The 21021-nt window shown below is 47.1% G+C and overlaps 1 protein-coding gene across 16 annotated transcripts in view; it reads right to left on the bottom strand.

The window, feature by feature from the left end:
- Ppfibp1 (PPFIA binding protein 1) overlaps positions 1 to 21021 on the bottom strand; it is a 146027-nt gene that overhangs the window by 7106 nt on the left and 117900 nt on the right. For 7 of the 16 annotated variants that reach the window (XM_040743627.1, XM_040743626.1, XM_040743632.1 and 4 more), the window contains 13 exons: positions 19371 to 19525; positions 16887 to 16916; positions 15085 to 15200; positions 14436 to 14492; positions 12595 to 12658; positions 12172 to 12201; positions 6982 to 7153; positions 6487 to 6519; positions 4292 to 4439; positions 3912 to 4040; positions 2163 to 2313; positions 1401 to 1512; positions 1226 to 1314 (listed from right to left, as the gene is read on the bottom strand). In XM_040743627.1, the coding sequence (XP_040599561.1) occupies positions 1226 to 1314; positions 1401 to 1512; positions 2163 to 2313; positions 3912 to 4040; positions 4292 to 4439; positions 6487 to 6519; positions 6982 to 7153; positions 12172 to 12201; positions 12595 to 12658; positions 14436 to 14492; positions 15085 to 15200; positions 16887 to 16916; positions 19371 to 19525 (1286 nt within the window). The remainder of the gene's footprint in view (positions 1 to 1225; positions 1315 to 1400; positions 1513 to 2162; positions 2314 to 3911; positions 4041 to 4291; positions 4440 to 6486; positions 6520 to 6981; positions 7154 to 12171; positions 12202 to 12594; positions 12659 to 14435; positions 14493 to 15084; positions 15201 to 16886; positions 16917 to 19370; positions 19526 to 21021) is intronic. The other 9 variants (XM_040743633.1, XM_040743635.1, XM_040743639.1 and 6 more) reach the window with 5 other exon arrangements.

The following is a 21021-nucleotide window of genomic DNA, read 5'->3' as shown; positions in this document are numbered from 1 at the left end:
CTCAGCCATCGCATCGGCTCCCAAATTGGCTTTTTGCTCCCTGTTTTTTGCCCATTTCCCACTCAGGTCCTTTTTCTGTTCCCGGAGCCAATCCAGGGAACCACATTCCAACAGGGACTTTAGGCTCGGGACTCACAGGTCACACCTTCCTGGTCACTCAGTGTCGCTCTGGCAGGAAGATCTTGCATGTGCTTCCTGTGATTTTTCAAGTGTGAGGCTGTTCAAATTCTCATGGGACATCTGACCCATCACATCCCATGGGCATGGACAGAGGCAGGTCAAATGTCACTAAATGTGTCCCAGGTGGAATAGTAAGCAATTAAGAGAAGGTCCTGGAACCAGCCTAGCTTCAAATTATCTATGACACCGCACCACTCAGTAACCACAGAAACCTGGGTCCATTACCCAACCTCTCAACTCCTTGTTTCCTCATCGTAAGAATGGAGACGACAATGATGCGGACCTAAAGGATTACTGAGAATCGAGCATCCAGGAATGCGTGCTTAGAAAACGGCAGTGACTATAAAACAAGCCAAACTCACTAGGGTTCTTCATGCAAGGCCACATGGTGGTGCGGTCCCCCCTCCAAGCTTTTAAGGACTTTGGCTCAATGATAAAAGAATAAGAACCCTAGGAATGGAGCTCCAAATTCCTTTCACAGTGAGAGATTTTTAGGGAGTCAGCAGGTTAATTTCCACTTATTTAACCAAAGGTAACACCTATGGGTCTGCCTAGTTTACCAAGCACTCTTTAAATGACAGTCTCTCACGTGGAACATTAATTGTAGTATGGAATATAGAACAAGGCTCTGGAGTCCACCTCCCCGCTGCTGTATGTAGGGAATGGTCTTTCTGTTCTCTGACGGGAAGACAAACTATCCAATAGACAAGGAAGCAGTGCGGGTCTAGCCTACCCTCCCCTCCTTCACCCCTGTCACGCCTGCCCTCGTGGGACTGATCTGAAGTGTGAAGCATTTCCAGGGAACAATTCTGAGAAGGAAGGCGAGGGAGGAGGCCAGTCCTTGCTTGTGGGTGCCAGAGCAAAGGGTAATGCAGAAATGACCAGGGCTTCAGTCCTCTCTGTGACATAAAATTCACATACCACAAAATACAAACATTCACAATGTACACTTCAGAATTTACCTTAGTGACTACATCAATCCTGCAGATAGCTTAGGCTACGACATCAACTTCTCAGGAAACACCCAGAACAGAGAGCCACTTACCACAGTCATGTAATGCAGCATTCGGCCGTCCACCCGGCCTTCATCAAACTGGGTCTTGTACTGCGGGAGGCCAATATCATCCAGCCACCCTAAAGGAGAGAAGCCAGGGTCATCACCACGCAACAAAGTGAAAAGGTGACAACACCGATTCTTTTCACCCATAAGAGACGCTTACTGGTGACCCAGTTGAAGTCCAGCTTCCCATAGTTGGTTTCCTCCTCAGATCCCAGGGCCTGCAGGGCCAACTGCAGCTTCTTGCGATGCAGTGACTGCTTGATGCCGAGCTCCTGAAACAGTAGACGGAACCTCAGAGCTCTACCCACCGGCAAACGGTGCAGGATCCTCCACAATGAAGCTGCTCCTCAGGACCAGCTCTGTCCTAAGTTAAAAATGCTACCTCAGGCTAATAAGCCCATTCGACATTACGTTACAGTATGAGCCTCAGGCCATACAACATTGCTGGAGAAAAGGCCCAGGTCTACCTCGGTGGGCTGAGTAGAACGTTAGACGTTGCCTAGGGATCTGATGTATTTGTAAAAAGGAGACATTGAATGTATAGTGTGGATTTTACTCCTATTTTATGCAAAAGCATTCAATCATTACAAAATAAAATATAGAATATTATTTTGTGAAATAAGATTGGATTGTCTATATCACACTGAAAAGTAAGCCAAAGTAAGTTTACAAAAATGCCTGAGATATATGGGCTCTATTCATTATGTAAGAGCTACAATCACGTATCTTTTCAAGAGTAGCAACACAGGTCCCATTCACTCTGCTTTGTTTTAGAATAATTCAGGCTTCATGCTCTGGCGGGGGACTGAAGCTTGGGCGTCACTCATACCAGACAAGCACTGTACCCTTGAGTTTACATCCCCAGCTATACACACACATTCCCTTCTTCTTGGTATGCACAAACAAAAAAGGAAGCAGCTACCTTCTCTAGGTCTTGTTGAGAAGCCTGCAAAAGTGTCTGGCCAGAAATAATCCAGTGCTTTCCAGAGCTCAGGTAGGACCCCAAGCCTTGCTCCGCTAGCCAACTGCACACTTGCTCCTTGGTCCACTTGGCAAATGGCATATCCAGGTCACTGTGGGAAAATAAGCAACAACCGTAAGCCAGCCCTATGTGTAACAGGATTGTGCATGCAACAGATATGGAAACTCCCTGGTGGCACACAATTAACCAAGTAAACCTCATTCTCAGGACAAGATCGGTAAGTTGCCTTCTTCTAAAAGTCCCTGTTTTCAATTCAAAAGAAACTGCAGAAGGATCAGTGAGAGCTACAAGAACTCACTCTGCAGAGAAGCCACGAAGATGAGCGTGTAAGTTGGAGTCAAACAATGCTACCCAAAGCACACTCCCAAACGAGAACACTCAACTTGGCTGAAAGAAATTCAAGTCTAATATGCATTCACTTTTGCAGAATTACGGTTTCTCTTCGGCAAAGATCGCCGAGAAGATAGCATGCTCCTGCTAGGTTACTGGAAGGAACTCTCCAAACAAAATTTGCATTTTCTTTTACTTACACAGTTCTGTAGCTTGACAGAAAAAGTATGAAGGTTATATAGCTAAACTGAAAAAAATTATTTATGGTGTGTGTACACACATGACAAATTTCTGTTTTAGCACAAGGGAGTTCTTTATTGTGCTTGAGGAGGACATATGGCAAGTGAGAACATCTGTTATCTGAAGGCCAAAGGAAACCTTGAAGAAAGCTGTATCCAGGGCTCCGCCTGTGTGTGTCTGTTTCCAGCTGATTACTCTTTTAAAGGCTCAGCACCAACACCTCAGTGTTCGCCAACCCCACCCTTTTATGCTCAGGCCGGTGTAGTTGGCTCCAAACTGGTTCCGGGCTTGAACAGAGCGCAGGGAGAGCTCTTGGAACCCTAATGAGCGAAACATTATGTAGCGTTTCCCAGCTAGCACAATGAGGCATTTATTCATTTCGTGAACAACGCAAGGTCTGGATAAGCCCAGCAATCCCAACAGAATGTGTCTTTAAGTACTTTCAAAGACTGATCAACGGCTAATGTCCACTGATCAGTTGTTATCTGACAGATACTTGACCCATATCAACTCAATCCTCACCTCTTGGGGTAGGTGCTAAGTCTTACTATGAAGCAGAGCGTGGAAGCCACAGCTCGGGGTCCCCTGGCTGGTGGCCAATGAGGCCAGAGAGCAAGTTCCAGGGGTTGGACTCTAGACATAATTTCTCTTTTTGTTTTTTTGGTTTTTTTTTGAGACAGGGTTTCTCTGTATTGTTTTGGAGGCTCTCTGTAGACCAGGTTTGGTCTGGAACTCACAGAGATCCAGCTGCCTCTGCCTCCCGAGTACTGGGATTAAAGGCGTGCGCCACCACCACCCGGCTCTAGACATAATTTTTACCTCCTCCACTTCCACCTCTCAGTTCAGGAGCTGGAACCCAGAACCCCTTGTATGCTGACAAGGTCTCTGCCACAAGTCCAGTCCTTAGACCCATCTCCTAACCAAGACTGTACTTCCAGAGATTCCCCACACTAAAAACTAAGCCCAGGGACCACTGCAGCACACACATTCCTGGCACTTCATGTATTCACACAGCCCTCACCAGCACAGCAGCCAGCAAACACTGGCAAACAGTACCACCCCTCCAGACACAGCCTTGAGCCAGGACTTGGACGGTGGCGACGCCACAGCTGTTCTCACCTGTTGGACTGCCCCAAGTCTCGGGACCAGCCGAGCCTGGGGCCTGCAGTTGCCCTTGTCCCTCCTCTTTTGAATTCAGGCTCGGACATGTCATCCGGGTTGAAGGTGGTTGACTGGCTTCTCCTGAGCCTGAGACACAGCACAGATGGTTAGACCCGAGAAGGCTCTGCTTTGACCATCAACCACAGCGGGTTTCGTATATCATTAGCCCGGGCATTTGCATTTACCCAAGGCCCAACGAGTCAATGAATGCCAAATCGGTCTTCTTCCCAAGAAGCCTTGGGATTTGGTGCCCACTGCCAGCCAATCTTCCCATCATCCCCTGCACTCAGCCACACGGGAGTCAGGCGCCCCACCTGGCTTGGCTCCCTTCCACTTACTTCCCAAAGAGTCTCATGATGCCTCTGGACTTCTTTCTGGAGTCTGGAGATGGTGGAGACATCTGGAAAGGCCCGGTCCCCTGTGAACCTTTTGGCCGAGATGTACCGGCCAAATCTAGGTGCTCAGCTGTCTCCTTCTCTGTCTCAGCTGTCCCAAGGATAGAATAAAGACCGTGTGAACACAACTAAGTATTAACCTTCTTGGTTTTAGTCCCTAGAGAGGTCTTCTCCGGGTCTATAAAGCGGTGACTGACAAGAGAGTGCTCTTACGTATGGAAAATGCATGTAAGTGTATGCTCTCTACAGCTTACTCTCCTGCATAAAGTTAACGAGCTTAAAAATCACCCCTTTGAGGTTAAAAGTGCGGGGCAGAGCTGGGTGTGGGGGTGCACACATGTAAATCCATCACCCTGGAGGCTGACATAGGGGGACTGATTGTGAGACAAACTTGGGCTACAACGTGCGACTCTCTCCTTAACATAAACAGTGCCTCAGAGTGGTTCCATTTCTGAGTGCTGTGACTCATGATGAGATTGTGCCTAATCTAGCGCTTGGCACAGCGAGCCTCCTGCAGCCTCTAACATCACCACCCCCTCTCTGGCTTTATTTTCACAGGAGGACGGCACCAAAACCTCTGAGTCTAACCTCAGAGTACCAGGTTAATGTGCCTCGGGCACATAGGGCTTATCAGACCCATCAGTTTCCCTGAAAGCCTTCTCTCAAATTGTATTTGACACCGAATTCCAATTCTATGTCATTTTCTCCTTAACACCCTTTCTCCTCTGCCATTGCCATTTAGAGCTCATCAGCCACAGAGGACTTGCAATTCTTTCTCAAGAAATGGATCACCAGTACGGAGGTGCATTCCCATTAAATCCTAGCACTCGGGAGACCAGGCAAGAAAATCTCAAGCTGAAGGTCAGACCAGGCTGTAGTTGAGACCCTGTCTCAAGAGGGGGGAGGAAAAAATCCTAGCCTATTGTATATTGAATATGAGCAAGCAATGACTAGATAGGTATGTGTGGGCTTTTCTTTAGATATAAAATCAGTCTTTCGTAGTTTGGCCTGAAAGAATAACACCCACACTTGCCTCTGCAGACCTCCACACATGCATGACGTATATCCCTTCTACTGTCCATTCCCGGAAGAACAGCCACAAGCAGTGACGCGGCTGTTGGTTTCCAAAGTGTGAAACTTTACATTTTATAAAGGAAAATAACACTTGTTCAAAAAAAAAATCAGCGAAAGGGTCTCAGGAGTCGCAGAAGTTGCAGAAGTTGAGTTTTCTATGAAGCAGAGCTGTGACTACAGGTTACTGTAAGCGGCACTGGACTACAAGCATCGACTACTGCCCTAAAGGACACAGGAGTAGCTGGGAGTAGTTGTCCAACTAGAAGAGTTTATTCTGTGCAGCCAGCGCTCACTGTAAACACTTCAGGCTCCAAAGATGTCCCTTTGCTAGGACGTGTGCATCCACAATCGGTATCTGTACAAGGTGACAGCCTCAGGGAAGCCCAGAGGGAATCTACGCACTCTCTCACCACAGTCATGGAGTACGGGTACCCTGAAAATGTTCCTAGCCCAATTCATTTAGAAAGCATCATAGTCTTTATCTTATTTTTTTGAGGGTTTTCTTCAGAGTATTCCCCACAGGGAGAAGAATGAACTTCTCTTAAAAGCACCCTGACGGATACTCCCCCAGACACCTCGTGAAGTCACCTCTGTCATCACTAAGTATCCCTAACGCCCCAAGTAATACGATGTCCAGAACGTCCCTCCAAGAGCAGTAAGTCAGCTCTTGCCTGGCAACAGACATTCCGAGGGGAGGGGCGGAGGCTGGGAAAATGAACACACGGAGGAGGAATGCGGGGTCGGTGGGCGATGGCTCAGCCATGGGTCAGGGGAGCTGGACGTTTGACGCCAGCTCCTTCTAGCCCTGCACCCTGCAGGCTGCTGGGCAATAGTAGGGCCTCTCCGAGCTGCTTACAACGTGTCGATAGCACTGGCTACAAGAGCGTGTAGACTCAGAAGCAAAGTGAGGTCTGTTTCCGCCAAAGACGGAGGGACACTTTGGAACAGACTGCATTTTCTGGTTGCGGCCAGCTTGCTTGGTAGAGATCACAGAGGCCAAGAGTGGGGATTGGATGGTTCAGAGTGCAGCGCTGGCGCAGGCTGGCATGCAGGGGTAACGATACCTAAGGTGGGTGCACTGGCACTTCGTTTACGGTCTTCAGGGATCCCAACAACGCACACAACACATGCAGCCCAATGGAGAGAGCACAGGGACGACAAAATGAAGACAGATCAGACTCCTCCCTCCAAGGCGGGATGCCCGTAGGAGGAATGCACGCATGCACTGAGACTGTACACACTGCACAGGGTCGTCCGCGGGAACTCGTGCATCCCACCACCACAGAGGGAGACGGTCTAAACAAAGTCGCAGACCACCACAGGGGCCAGGACGATTTCACTTTGCTGTTTAAGTGGGGGTAAGAACGGACTCATCTTCACACTTGCAAATTAAATCACTGAAGCATTTCTGCCAACACCATCTCCCCCTTCCCGAAGGCATTCGCCTCCATGTCTGAGAAAGACACATGTATCCACAGATGAACAGAACATGGGTGGAACCAAGCCTTTCCCTCCCTCCGCCTGGAAGGTCAGGACCTAGGTACCCTTGCCACACATACCAAGGTTTGGTGCACTCGCTGTCCTCTTGTTACTTTTGATTTTAAAAAAGCCTCGGCCAAAGGAGGACCTGGCTTTTCGCGTGCCAAACGGGTTGTCATCCATGGAGGCGTCGTGTCCTGGAACCTTGGGAGGCAGGGTCTCAAATGTGTGGCTGTCGGTTGGAACTTTATCCTGAGGGGTGATGAGGAGGTAATGGCGTGTTAGGGTGTGTTATCCTTAGGACAGAAGGTGGGTCTCAAACCAACAACTGGACAGACCACTGAAGTAACACACTGAGCCCAACGCCAAGCGACAAATTAAAGAAGCCTAGGCAATAGACAGCAACACGATGAACACCTCTAACTCGCTCTACAATCAATACATTTGCTACTTTAAATATTTAAGACACCTCTAAAAACAATTAAGTTCTATCTGCCTCATTCCTTCAAGACAAGGAGCGAAGACACTCCGTACCCAGGACAGTAGAATTCTTATTTTTCTAGCAATTTATGGTGCAGAGCTATAAATGAGCTTGCATCCTTAAATCAGTCACCACAACAGCAACAGAAGCCTGAGGCGAGCCTACGAAGCAGGCAGTGCACAAGCTTTAACACACGAGGAGAGCCTCCTCAGTCATCTTACACTCTTCTCAAAGGAGAGGAGGAAGGCACATTCGGCAACTGTTTGTCTTGAGCTTTCCGAGTCAGCCGTCAAGCTCACAAAGGGTGTCGCCCTGCTCTAGTATCACCGAGAGACACTTCCGGTTGCCTTTCCTTTCTAACCCTCCTGCTCTCTGCTTTCCTTTGCAGAGCTGGAGAGAGGGCCGCAGAGATGACTGACTGCATCAACCCCAAGTCTATGTGCACAGCAGAGCCGTTCTCTACGTTATCACTGACAAGTCCTTTGATCATTTATCGAACAAAGAGTTGAAAAGGACCTGAGTGACAGCTGTCTCCACTGACTGCCGGTTCCGGATCTAAGGACTCGGGCACTCAGAGCTGACAGTCAGGACTGGAACGGGCCTTGCACCCCACAGCAGCCCTTAATAAGGTTCATGATGGGAACCCAGTGGGAAGACCTGGGACCCATGCTGGCCACCTGTTTAGAACGCCATGCTTGCTCCTATGGACAAGGGCTGTAGGAGACAAACAGCTGGTAGTCTAAGGGCTTTCTGCAGGGCCTGGGGAAGGCGGCTGCTCACACAGATGATCAAAGCACACGGCTAGCATCCACGGGTTGCTTTTCTAATAACAGACAGAGGTGAACTGTGGGAAAACTAAGCCCCAGTGGGCCTGACAGCTGGCCCAGAGCAGGCGCAGTTGGTATCTCCTGACCCCAGCCTGGGTCTGCCAGAGGCCTTGACAACAGTAGAGCAGAGATGATGAGGACCTGAGGAGACCGATGACATCGCCTCCGCAGGTGCCAGCTCAGTGGCTCTCCTCCCCTGGGGCAGGGCTGAGGGGTATATAAACTGAGTTTGTCGTTTCAGCCTGTTCCCCGATGCCTGTGTCGCTCCTACTCTCCCCAACCCCCAAGGGACACCCTCTGGATACTGCAACAGTGAACCATAAAAAAATATTTATTTACTTATGTGTATGTGTGCCTATATACAAGCATGGGAGTGCATGTGCCACACAACACGTGTGTGTAGAGGTCACTCACAACTTGTGGGAACTGCTCTTGCCTTCTAGCATGAGTGCCCCGAGGATTTAACCTAGGCCGCAGGGCTTGATGGCAAACGCCTTCACCCCTGGAGCCATATCAACTGCCCACATCAACTTTTCCTTTTTTTACCGAAACGTTCATTTTTTTTTTTTTTGGTGTTTACGAGACAGGGTTTCTCTTTATTGTTTTGGAGGCTGTTGGTCCAGCCTGGCCTCGAACTCACAGAGATCCGCCTGCCTCTGCCTCCCGAGTGCTGGGATTAAAGGCGTGCGCCACCACCGCCCGGCCCGAAACGTTCATTTTATGTCTACCCAATACTTACTCCCTGGTCAGGGGCTGCCTGGGGACGAATCTGAGACCACATGTCTGCACTTGTGCTATACATGAGCTTTGTGTGTCCTATGTAAAGAATAATGCTTGTATGTCAGGTACTCGAATTCATGTGTGTATATGGAGGCTCAAGGTTGGGTGTCTTCCATTTCTCTCCACTGTATTGTTTTAAGGCCAAGTCTCACTGCTCCTGGAGCTCACTGACTGACTAGACCAGGGGGCAAGTCCCAGGGATCCCCTGTGCCCAGGATCTTCCTGGGATGACAGGCATGTGTTTCCACGCCCAGTTTTTATGGAGTTGCTGGGGATCTAAACTCAGGTCCTCATGCCTGCAGAGTGCACACTCCACCACCAAGCCATCCCTCCAGCCCCTAAGAATAATTTAAGTTTTACGTATCACTCAAAGCGCCTTCGTTATCCCATTTCCAAGCAATGCTCCTACCCCTATTTCTTAGAAGTTCTGTAGAAGTTTATGCTTTTTGTTTTTTGGGTTTTTTTGGGGGGGAGGTTGTTTTGTTTTTCAGGACAGGGTTTGGAGGCTGTCCTGGAACTCACTCAGTAGACCAGGCTGGCTTTGAACTCACAGAGATCCGCCTGCCTGTGCCTCCCGAGTGCTGGGATTAAAGGTGTGCATCACCCATGCCCGGCTGAAGTTTGTGGTTTTTATTCCTCCTTTCTTTACAGTTTTACCACCTACAGATGCCACTAAACGACACATTTATGCTTTGATAGGTGTTGGTATTTCATGGACACATTTCTGTCCTCTGAATTGTCTCTGAAATCCATCTAGGAAATGCAGATGTATTTCTTCTCATAGATGCATACCTTTAAGTCAGAGAGCAGCAAGGGGGACTATTTCTGACTTGTGAATCATGCAGTCTCTATCACAGTTACTCAACACTGACATTCTTGCGTGAAAATCGCTTTAGGCAGTATGTATAAATGAATGGGCATAACACATTGCAATGTAAGTTTGGGTAAATGTGCAGCTGGTCTTGAGACAATGGTCTGCCAGCTCCTGAGCTCCGAGTGCCATGAGGAATCAATCCTTTGGAGTAATAATCCATATTATATCCACTTCTCTGCTTACTTCAGCAATTACATATAAGCATACAAATGAAAAATATTTTAAAAAGGAAACCAGCCAGGAGCTAACTAATCTTTATGTAGTTCAGTTGTTTATGGATCTGAATTTTTGATGTTACAACTTGGTCAGCACTGGGTGAGACAAACTAACCACAGTGCTGAGACTAGTCTATAGTTTCAAGCGGAGTCCCCAGCTGAGGCCTCGGATGGTCCTTCCCATAGCTTTCAGCTTCCACAAAGGTCCTCACAGGCCTCTGTGGGGCTGTGGAATGTTACTCTAACTGGGCAAAGATGCATTACATTTGTTTACGCTGCATTTGATTAGTTGTGGAAAGACATGTTGCATCTGTTTCACCTGATTGGCCTAACAAAAAGCTGAACGGCCAATAACTAGGCACGAGAAAGTATAGGCAGGGCTGGCTGGCAGAGAGAATAAATAGGAGGAGAAATCTAGGCTCAGAAGAAAAAAGAGAGAGAATGAGAGGAGGAGGAGGGGGAAGAGGAAGAGGAAGAGGAAGAGGAGGATAGAACTAGGGAGACGCCCAAGACAGAGGCCAGGCAGACCCAGAGAAGCAGTGGACATAAGGTAACCAGAAGTAAGAAAGGTGAAAAGCCCCGAGGTAAGAGGTGGGTAAAGAGAAACAGGTCAATTTAAGTTAAAAGAGCCGGACAGAAAAGATCTGAGCTAAGGCTGAGCATTCAAAGCTAACAACAGTAAGTCTGGGTATTGTGATTTGGGCTCGTTGGTGTCTCCAAAGAGAAAGTCTGGTACGCTCTGCTCTGCTGTCCTGGTGTGTCTGGGCTCTGAGCAGAGGGTATGAAGTGACCAGCAGAGCTCTCTAGCAGGCCGCTAAAACTCTGCTAAATGGAATGGATCCTTCTGGAAAAGTTTTCTGTATTTTTACATGATTGTTCCACCCTTCTAATGCCAGAAGTGGACTCTTTCAACCACCAAGTTGGAAGCCCATTGGTGTGGAGCTCTGGCTTGAGATGAAAATCAAGAGGAGAAAGTGGGCAGGGGATCACATGAAGTACCACAGGGAGGAGAGGAGACCAGTGTGTGCTGCGGAGTACGGTCATGGGCTTGCTTGACTTTCTGTGGGATGTGTGTGCATGTGTAGATCAGAAAAAGGTGCTGGGTCCCTTAGAGTTTGTGAGCTGGGTGCTGGGTTCAGAACTCAAAATTAACTTATTTTCAGACAGGGTCTTACTCTGTGGACCAGTCTTGCCTCAAACTCACAGAGATCCACCTGCTTCTGCCTCCCAGGTATTTGAATTGTAAGTGTGTGCCACCATGCTTAAAAAAATTAACTTAAAAATACTTATGTAGCTGGGCATTGGTGGCGTACGCCTTTAATCCCAGCACTCGGGAGGCAGAGGCAGGAGGATCTCTTGTGAGTTCAAGACCAGCCTGGTCTACCGAGCGAGTTCCAGGACAGGCTCCAAAGCTACACAGAGAAACTCTGTCTTGAAAAACCAAAAAACAACAAACAAACAATACTTATGTATGTATGTATTTTAGTACACGGGTGTTTATCTGCATGGACACCTGCACGCCTGAAGAGAGCACTGAATCCCATGGGACTACAGTTACAGATAGTTGTGAGCTCCATGTGGTTGCTGGGGATTGAACTCAGGTCCTCTGGAAGAGCAGCCATGCTCCTAACCCCCGAGCCATCTCTCCACTGACTTTTTTGTGGCTGTTTTGGAGACATGGTTTCTCTGTGTAGCTGGAGCTAGCTCTGTAGACCAGGCTGGCCTCAAACTCCTGAGTGCTGGGATTAAAGGCATACACTAGCACACCTGGCTAAAATTAACTTTTTAAAGTAAACAACTCAGTGACATTTAGCCCTTCTCTGAGTCACAGCCACCCCATCTCGCCCCAGAACACTGCCACCATCCTATAGCCGAGGCCCCCAGCTTCTCCTTTTCCTACCCTTTCCTCCCCACTATGGCCACCACTCTGCAGCCTTCTCTGAGGACGCAGTCATGATGCACACTTCTCTGAAGAACAGGCGCGTGCACCTGACCTTCCAAGCACACGCTTTGGACACTCTGACAGCCTTGGTCTCCTGGGCCTAATTTACACTTAAAAGATTTTTATACTTCAACTCAGATATAGAAATTACCTCTGAAGGCTTCTGGATAGACTCCTTTTCCTGTTCAAAAACAATGACATGTAAGGAAGGCTACTGTAAAATCTTGTAGACATTCAGTTGTCAGATACACTTCTATAAATAGGAAGCCATTTACATCACTTTTAAACCACAAAAATCTTAGCTGTATTTATTTCCTACAATGTTTTATGTTTGTCTCAACCTTTTATTTATGTACTTTTAGTCTTTAATACTCATTCTTAATATCTATCATTAACTGTGCCACGGCAGCAACTTCCCATCAGAGAAACCACAAGTTCTTCCTAAAATGAAGTTTTCCCGTGTGTAAGTAAAGATTCTTCCCTCAGTATTTTCTTCTTAGGGTAACAACAGAAAAGGAAAAAGGGGAAAACAAAGCAAAACAAAACACAACACAACCACCCCCGGAGAACTCACTAAGCCATCTGATGTCTCTCTCTTCAGGTTGCCCAGGCTGCTGGATTTCTGCAGATTTGAAGTTCTAACAACAGAAACAATGATAATTAGAATTAACAGTAAGTTGACTCTGGTGCCTGTGTCTACACAGATCGTCTTAGAAGGAAACTAAAAACTGTCTGGGAGTTGAATCTTGGTAATAAAAGAAAACCTGGGCCCAAGCAAGCACTTATGTGCTTAAGTAAATTGCAGCATTTAGTTCTTTTAAAAGCAGGGTGGTTAACTGTCCTGCCAGTAACACAAACTGTCCCACACATGTCACAGTAGCTGGAAAAACACTTAAGACTGCCCTGGCAATATCAGTGTTTTCCATGGACTAGTGGCACTTACACATTTACACCAGGAATTTCTTAGAAGCTTGTGCACTGTTAGATCTAATCCTTCTGCTTGCAGAATGAAAAGTCTGCTTTTCTTTCAAAGAGGAATAACTTTTTCTGAGTCTGGCAAAGCATAATAAGCCAGATTTTGTGGGGGCACGCCTGTAATTCCAGTACTCAAGAGGCTAGGGCAGAAGGACTGCTGAATGTCTAAGAACAGCCTGGGCTATCAAGACAACGCCTGTCTCCAAACATGAGCGAGAAAGAAGGGCAAAATTAAAGCGGGGAGGGGGAGATGCATATGCACTAGAGCGGCGGTTCTCAACCTTCCTGACGCTGCAACCCTTTAATACAGTTCCTCATGTTGTGATGACCCCCACAACCATGAAGTTATTTTCATTGCTACTTTGTATCTGTCATTTTGCTACTGTTACGAATCGTAACTTGTAAATATCAGTGTCTTCCAACCACCTTATGTGACTCTTGTGAAAGGGTCGTTCCACACATCCCCAAAGGGGTCTCAACCCAAAGGCTGAGAACCGCAGCAGTGGAGGAACCCTTGTCATTGCCCACAGTAATTCATTTGCTAGCCTAGGAAGGCAGAAGGAGTCTGCAAGTCACAGAGACTTTTTCTTTTACATAATTAGCGTTCAGTCATACACAGCTGGAGACCATATTACTCAAAAACAAAATGCACAAATATGGAGCCAGTTTCAGAGAGAGAGAGAGAGACAGAGAGAGAGAGAGAGAGAGAGAGAGAGAGAGAGAGAGAGAGAGAGAGAGAGAGAGAGAGAGAGAGAGAGACTGGGAGTGTAGTGCCAGAGTGCGCTTGGCATGTGAGAGGCCCAAGGCTCGATCCCAAGCAACACAAGATAAAAAGGAAGGCAAGGCAGGGAAGAGACTAAAGAAGGCATGTGTTTACTCCAAAAAACTAGAACAACTATGCAATCTAACTTTTAAAAGGCATTTCTGCTTTTATGTAAGTTGTCAATAGTGCTGACTGCCCAAAAAAAGTAAAAGATAACAGAGAAACAGAAACATTTCATCCAAGTTCTGCTCTGAAAATAGGCTCTCCAGGTTGTCCGGGGCTTTCCTAATCTGATCCAGACGTTAGTTGGGTAAACGCCCATATCGGGCCAGTTTATTGAACTGTAAGAGAGCAGCTCTGCCAGCTGTCACATTCCGTGAGAGCCTTTTCTCTTGGAGTAAATAAAAAAACACGAATCAGCACAAAAGTGAATCAAAAGTTCTGAACTTCAAATGAACACTGGAGAGGGGGACTAAGGATCTGCAAACACCAGGCATGAGATGCGGGGGAAGGGGTGCTTCTCTGTGCTCATCGGCCCTCCAGCCCACCCTGTCATGACACGCGCAGTCTTGCGCTCACGAGGGGCAGGGCCTCAGCTGAGCACTGTTAGTAATGGTTCCCCGAGCATAACAGATTCCCACTCTCTCAAGCCTTGGTCATGCTCCCCACACACTTACGAAAGGCCATCGCACAGCGGGGCTTCAGCGGCAGCACCCAGGATTGCTTTTCCATCACTACAATATATTTTTTAAAAAGGAGTCTGTTAATGTCATGAACCAGAAGCCACACAGGCGTTCCTAGGCTTACGATGGTGAAGTCCCAAAGAGGCCACCAAGAGGCTCAAATCACTGGGGCCTGTCTATACATATTCTAAGCAAACAAATATTTAAAAAAATAATGCAAAGAAAGCTACTTCTAATTTTTTTAAACGTTTTCTTAGGCCTAATTCAAATTTAGGCAATTAGTCTGAGAATTTTCTGGCCAAGTATCTATTTGCCTCTTGAGACAGAACTGTGTCCCTGATGTGTCGACTTCATAGTGACCCTTCAAACAGCCTCACAGCACCGAGTGCAGCTACTCTGCCCTCACTTTCTGACAGTCACCAATGACCTAGAAAGTTAAACCCAAGTCCTTAAAGGCCCCTCTAACTCCACTCCCTCATTTCTCCAGGCTCCTCCCCAGCCACTTCCCGATCCGTGTGTTTTTATTTCGACATTACAAAACCGACGATGGTGAAAACAGCGTCTGTAAATCAGTGTGATGCGCTCCTATTTTTGGTTACTCTATTTCTCTGAACACTGATATGCTAGTCCATAAATAACATACTTCTCTTCCAAGGAAGCCTCAGGCTTAGTAGGCAACTTGGACTTTTCGGAGGTTTCCACGCCCATCGATGGCGGCAACGGTGAAGGGGCTGAAGCTTGCAGGATGCTGGTGTGAAACTGTGGGAGATTGTAAGTAAAAAGAAAATCAACCACATGAGCAGAACGCGAGCACAGAGTAACAAAACATAACGGGCCATCTACCTAAATCTTAGCACACCCGGGCTTAGAGCCTTGTATTTATAAAGCCATCTCAGAAGACAAGCATCTATGTAAATGAGGTGTTAATGAGAGGGAACACTGTGGAGGAAAGGGGTTTAAGTCGGCTCTGAGACAGGGAGTATCCTGAATAAGAAAGTACCTCGCACCACAAAAAGCGCCGAGTTCTGATCACATTAAAAAGACCTGGGAATGCCAGCACCAAGACACTGACTCTTCTCTTCAGCATAAACGCACGATAAACTGAGTGCTAATCTCATTTTTATTTCTACTAGCAGTCTAACACATAGCATGCGTCATGTGGGTTCATATTCTTTTATGTGTGAACAAGGTGTCTAAAGCTCAACTGTCATAACTGAGGGGGAAAAAACGCATTAAAATCAGCTAGAATATGCTCTGTGGTTACCAGTTAAAACACTATGGAAACAATAAAAGGTGGACCCCATTTTCTCAATCACCTCTGGGTCCTAGGGCTGGAGTCTTCTGAAATGTATGAGAACTGGAGACCAGCGTGTGACTGGCATCAAGAGCTCACAAAGGAAACACTTAAAAATTATTCAGTGAACTCCAGGTCAGCCAATCAGTGGTCTTCTCATTTAACTATTTGCTGCCTGGTACACACCCAGTGTTTCAACACCGAGCCATATTCCCAACGCTTCTTTCTTCCTTCTCCAATTTTTATTAATAATTTTTAAAATAAAAAATTTAATCACAATATTCCCCTTCCCTTTGCTACCAGCCCCATGGACCTCTCTCTCTCTCTCTGTCTCTGTCTCTCTCTCATCCATTCCCTCTTTTTCTAACTCTCTTTTTGGACACACATCAACTCCAACTGCTCGTCTTAACCACACACTCTACCAACAGGCAGCTATCCCTGCCTCTGAGCTCCCAGAATCCACAACCCCCGGGGGTAGGATGGACTTGGGTGAGCTCAGCCAGCAAAGCTCAGCTTCAGGAAGAAGCAATGAACGGATGTGTCAGCTTTGCCTGTTACTGAGTGATGGCACCACGGCAGCTCATAAAACACCCTATTACTGTAAAATAGAATCCTGCTCTGTTTTTTATTGTGTTTTGTTTTCCTGGTTTGGTTTTGGTTTGAGTCTTTACAATCAACGCTGTGTAATCTCTTTAGCATTCACCCATGTTTGCTGAAGTTCGACGATTTCCCTGGACTCCTAATTATGGAAAAAATACACTAACACACTGGCCCGTTTCCTTGATTTCCTTTTCAGGCTTTAAGGTTTCAGTTCCAACTTTAACTTTCCCTCCTGGCTTTTCTTTAAAAATAAGGTTGAACTCTGATCAATTCTCATCACATCATTTTTGATCAGCTTTGAGCAATCGTTTATGACAAACTAAACATCATTAAACTGGAATTCATGAGGGCTGGAGAGACGGCTCAACAGTTACTGGATGCTCTTCCAGGGAACCTGGGTTCAATTCCCAGCATGGTGGGTCACAATGTCTGTAAACTCCAGTTCCAAGGAATCTGGTGCCCTCTTCTGACCACTTTGGAAACTGCATGCATGCATTGTGCATTCATATTCAAACACAACACTCATGCACATAAAATACAAAGAAACAAACCTTTAAGCTGAGACTCATGTAGCAAACACTCTGTAGAATAAAACGGTAATAACACTTACTGAATATCCAAGTTCTCCCTACCCCCCCCCCAAGACTGAGGCAGGAAGATCACTAGTTCTATGCTGTCCTGGCCAATACACTGAGCCTCTGTCTCAAAATAAAACAAAGAGTTTTTTTTCCCCCTCTCAATATAAACACATTTAAAAAGCATAGAACTTCTTCTGGCATCTTAGTTTATGACTAAATCTTGATTAATGAACTGTTCCAGTACTCTCTAATGTTAACCAATGTTAGTGGTTTTCTCTTTGAATTATTTTTCACTCAGTTCAGTTTTTACTTTCTCAGAACTAGCAGGGTAGCTCAATGCAGAGAGGAAAAGGCTAGAAAAAGAGATTCATCACTAAATGTTATTTTTCTTTATGGGATTATCAACAGACATGAGAGAAGGGAAGCAAGAGAGGAGAGAGGGTGAAGGGAGGAGCTGTGGGACACAGCAGACTGTGAGTTCAGAGAGATGTTCCCAGTTCCCAGTCCGCCCAGGCAGCAATTACACTGAAATTAAGGTGTGGTGAGACCTCGGGGCAAAGGTCACCCTGCACTTGAGGAATCCTGGGATAGGCACTACCTGCTACCAGATTCTACCCAGCGGCCCTGCAGGGAGCCTGGGCCCTGAGAGGCAGTAAGGAATTGTGGTGATACATTGCTTATGATTTATTAAAACCACCGGAGATGAAAACAGCAAAGCAGCCACACTAGTTGGCCATAAAAGTCAGGCACTGGTGGCCACACACCTTTAACCCCAGGACTCAGGAGACAGAGGCAGATGGATCTCTCTGAGTCCAAGGCCACCCAGGCTACAAGAGATTGAATCAGTCTAAAGGAGAAACAGAGCTCACACCTTCAATCCCAGGACTCATGAGAAGTGTTTAAGATAGGAACGGGGGTCTCAGAGCTGGCATTCATTCTCCAGCCACACTGAGGAGAGGCAGCTGTCTGAGCCCTGGCGGAGAGCTCATGGAGACAGGATCACCCTTTCAGCCTGAGGCAGAGGTGAGAGCTAGTGGCCGGCTGCCTTGCTTCTCTGACCTCCAGCCTGAAGACTGAACCCCAGTATCTGTCTCTGGGTCTCCTCTTTGCTGTGCTACAAGGAATGCTCACACAAGCTCTCCTGAGGCTCCGATTGTGACGTCACGCACCCAATCAGCTCAAGTGGGGCAAGCACAGCAGGGAAGGAGAGGCGGCTGTGGACCTCGCGGCCCTTTACAAAGCGGAGACCACACTCATCTGAAAACACTGGGAGGGGAAAGAAAGCGGATTTGGACAGAGGAGTGATGAGCTCCGAAGCTGGACACAGATTACCTACCCAGCTGGGTTTGGAACTGTCGTGGACCAGGGACAGGGATGTGCCTTCGCCTTCCCCTCCTTTTAAGCCGTGTCTGCAGTCGCTACCTACTCCTGACTCACCACGCGTGCCGGGTGTGTGGTGACGGACGTCTAGTTTCGTTACACCCCAGCACGGTTGAGTTGTTCAGAGGGATACTCTAGGACCTCCCTGAGGGGCCTCCCTACACATCAACTTGAACGGATGGATGGCAACTCCTGGGAAGGACATTCGGAGACCTTTGCAGAAGGGAAGGCCTCCTTTTATATGTGAGAAGGTGTAAACTGGGTTACCCAGGGGATGAAACGGTGATTGCGTTCCAAAATCGTTACACCACCTCACTCCATGTGCTCTCACTCTGCGGTGTCACATGGGCCTTAGGAGGCGGAGCGTATGCTCGCTGTGAATCTGGCTGCAGCAGAAATGACTTCTGAGTTAAGGTGATGCAAATCCCCCCATCTCCTCAGGATGCTCTCACCACAGGACTGTGAGGCGGCCAAGCAGTCTTAGGGAGTTCTAACAGACTGCTTCCAATAACAAGACATTACAGTAAGACGCCTTCCTGCTACTCCTGGGCTGAGCAGACAGACATGAGGCGTTCCTGCTACCCTCTGCCCACTCTGCAGACTCCTCAGGAAGAGAACAATCCAGCCGCAGTTTGGTGCTGGTGTGTAGCAGACAATGAATAGATGTTCCCAGCGTCATTATATACCCTCACTCGCCCTCACCTGACTTATGTGGTGTTTAGTCTATTTTAGGCTATCTATCTCAAAGGTGCTCATAATTTTGGTTTTGAGGTTAGGGTCCTTCCAGGCTGCTCTCAAATTTCCATCTGCCTCAGCCTCTTACACAGATAAATCTGCAGGCACATGCCAGGGCACTTACTTTTATTGAGTTTTACAAGAAATAGTGACGTTGCCCAAAGCATCCAGTAAGAAGAGGGGCAGCACACATTTAAGGAGGAAAAGACAAGGTCAGTACACAAGGACTGACAGACTAGACCAGTGGGTAAAAGAACCCACGTCACACAGCACCGGCAACGAACACAACAGTAAAGTCACAGCCCCTTCAGCCCAAACAAAGTATCAGAGTCCTGAAGGTACCTCTTCTGGAGAGCTCACGTTGAGCAGGTCTCTGCTGGGAGACCCCATTCCTGGCGTAGAAGAAGTACTTCTCTCCAGGTCACTAAAGCCCTGAGTGTCCAACAGAGTGGAGATGGAGCTGGCGTGGAACAGGCCCTCACACTCGCCGTCCTGGCCTGCAAAAGACGAAGCAGACGACCCTGCAGTTCACTTTCGGAAGAAGAACCAGTAATTACAACACATGTAACACGGAAAATAAAAGGCCCAGAGACAGATACTGGGGCTCAAGCTTCAAGCTGAAGATCAGAGAAGCAAAGCAGCCAAGCCAGTAGACCTTACCTCTACCCAGCTGAAATGGCAATCCTGTCTCCACAAATCCTCAGAGGCAAAAGGCTCTGAACTCCTGCCTCCTCCTCCTTACATTCCTTTCTCCGCCCAGCCACATCACTCCTGTCTCCTAGTGCTGGGATTAAAGGTTTGTGATCCCAAATGCTGAGATCACCTTTGTGTGAGCTGTGTTTCTTTTGGGACTGGATCAATTTCGTACAGTCAGTGTGGCCTCGAACTAAAGAGATCCTTCTAACTCTCAGTCCTGAGTCCTAGGATTAAAGGTATGCGCCACCACAGCCTGATCTCTGTTAACTTGAGGCTGACTTTGCTTCCTGAATCCTCAGGCAAGCTTCAATGAATCACAAATAATACATCACCACAGAGACTCATGATTATGCGTCTTCTTTTTCTTAAACATGCACTGTACTGTTGAGCCAGTCCAAAACATCAACAGAGCCACTCTTTCCTGGCTTCATATGAAAATCAGCAACACAGAACCTAGGATACAGCATCTTAAACCATAAGCAACCAAGGCCTGGCACCCAGGCCACACTAAGTACCCACCAGAGGTAGTGACAGAAGGAGTCAGGCTTGATACAGCCTTGACACAAAAGATGTTTCAAAAAAGAAAAAACCCAAATTTATTTGAAAAGCCCACTGCAATTTTGTTTTAAAAACGCCCAGGCTTTATCAATATGAGTTTAGCCTGGTTTGGTGGCTAGTACCATTAATCCTGGCACTCAGGATGTGGGAGCTGAGGAATCAGAGATTCAAGATCATCCTTGGCTACTTAACAAGTCCAAGGCCAGCCTGGGCTACATGAGACCCTATCTCAAAAGAGTTAGATCGATCTATCTATCATCTATCGTCTACCGACCTACCTATCTATTCACCTACCCACTTATCTACCTACATTCCTATCTATTCCATGCATAACTACACCATAATTTTATTAAGATTAATTTTATTTTTATTTATGACTGTGTGTATGTATGCCATGTGGGTGCATGTATCCACAGAGGCCAGAAGAGGGTGCTGGATGTCTTGGTCCTGGGGCTACAGGTGGCTATGGGTGCCTGAGAGCCAAACTCCAGGTCATCTGCAAGAGCAGCAAATGCTCTTAACCACTGAGCCGTCTCTCCAGACCAACCATAGCTTCTAAATTGAGATTTTACTATAACCTTATCCTAACTTGACTAGATTTTAGATATGATTAAGACTTTTGTGAAGAGTAACTAAATAAATACATCTTAGGGAGTAATTGCTTTTCATAACAACTCTCCACCATAGCAGGGCATGATTTTCGTGACTTTTGTGACTGCTATATCTGATCTCAAACTTC

The sequence above is a fragment of the Mesocricetus auratus genome, unplaced genomic scaffold (genome assembly GCF_017639785.1).
Source record: "Mesocricetus auratus isolate SY011 unplaced genomic scaffold, BCM_Maur_2.0 Super-Scaffold_100001, whole genome shotgun sequence".
Lineage (NCBI taxonomy): Eukaryota > Metazoa > Chordata > Mammalia > Rodentia > Cricetidae > Mesocricetus > Mesocricetus auratus.
The sequence above is the reverse complement of the archived record's forward strand: the minus strand, read 5'-3'. Positions and strand labels throughout refer to the sequence as shown.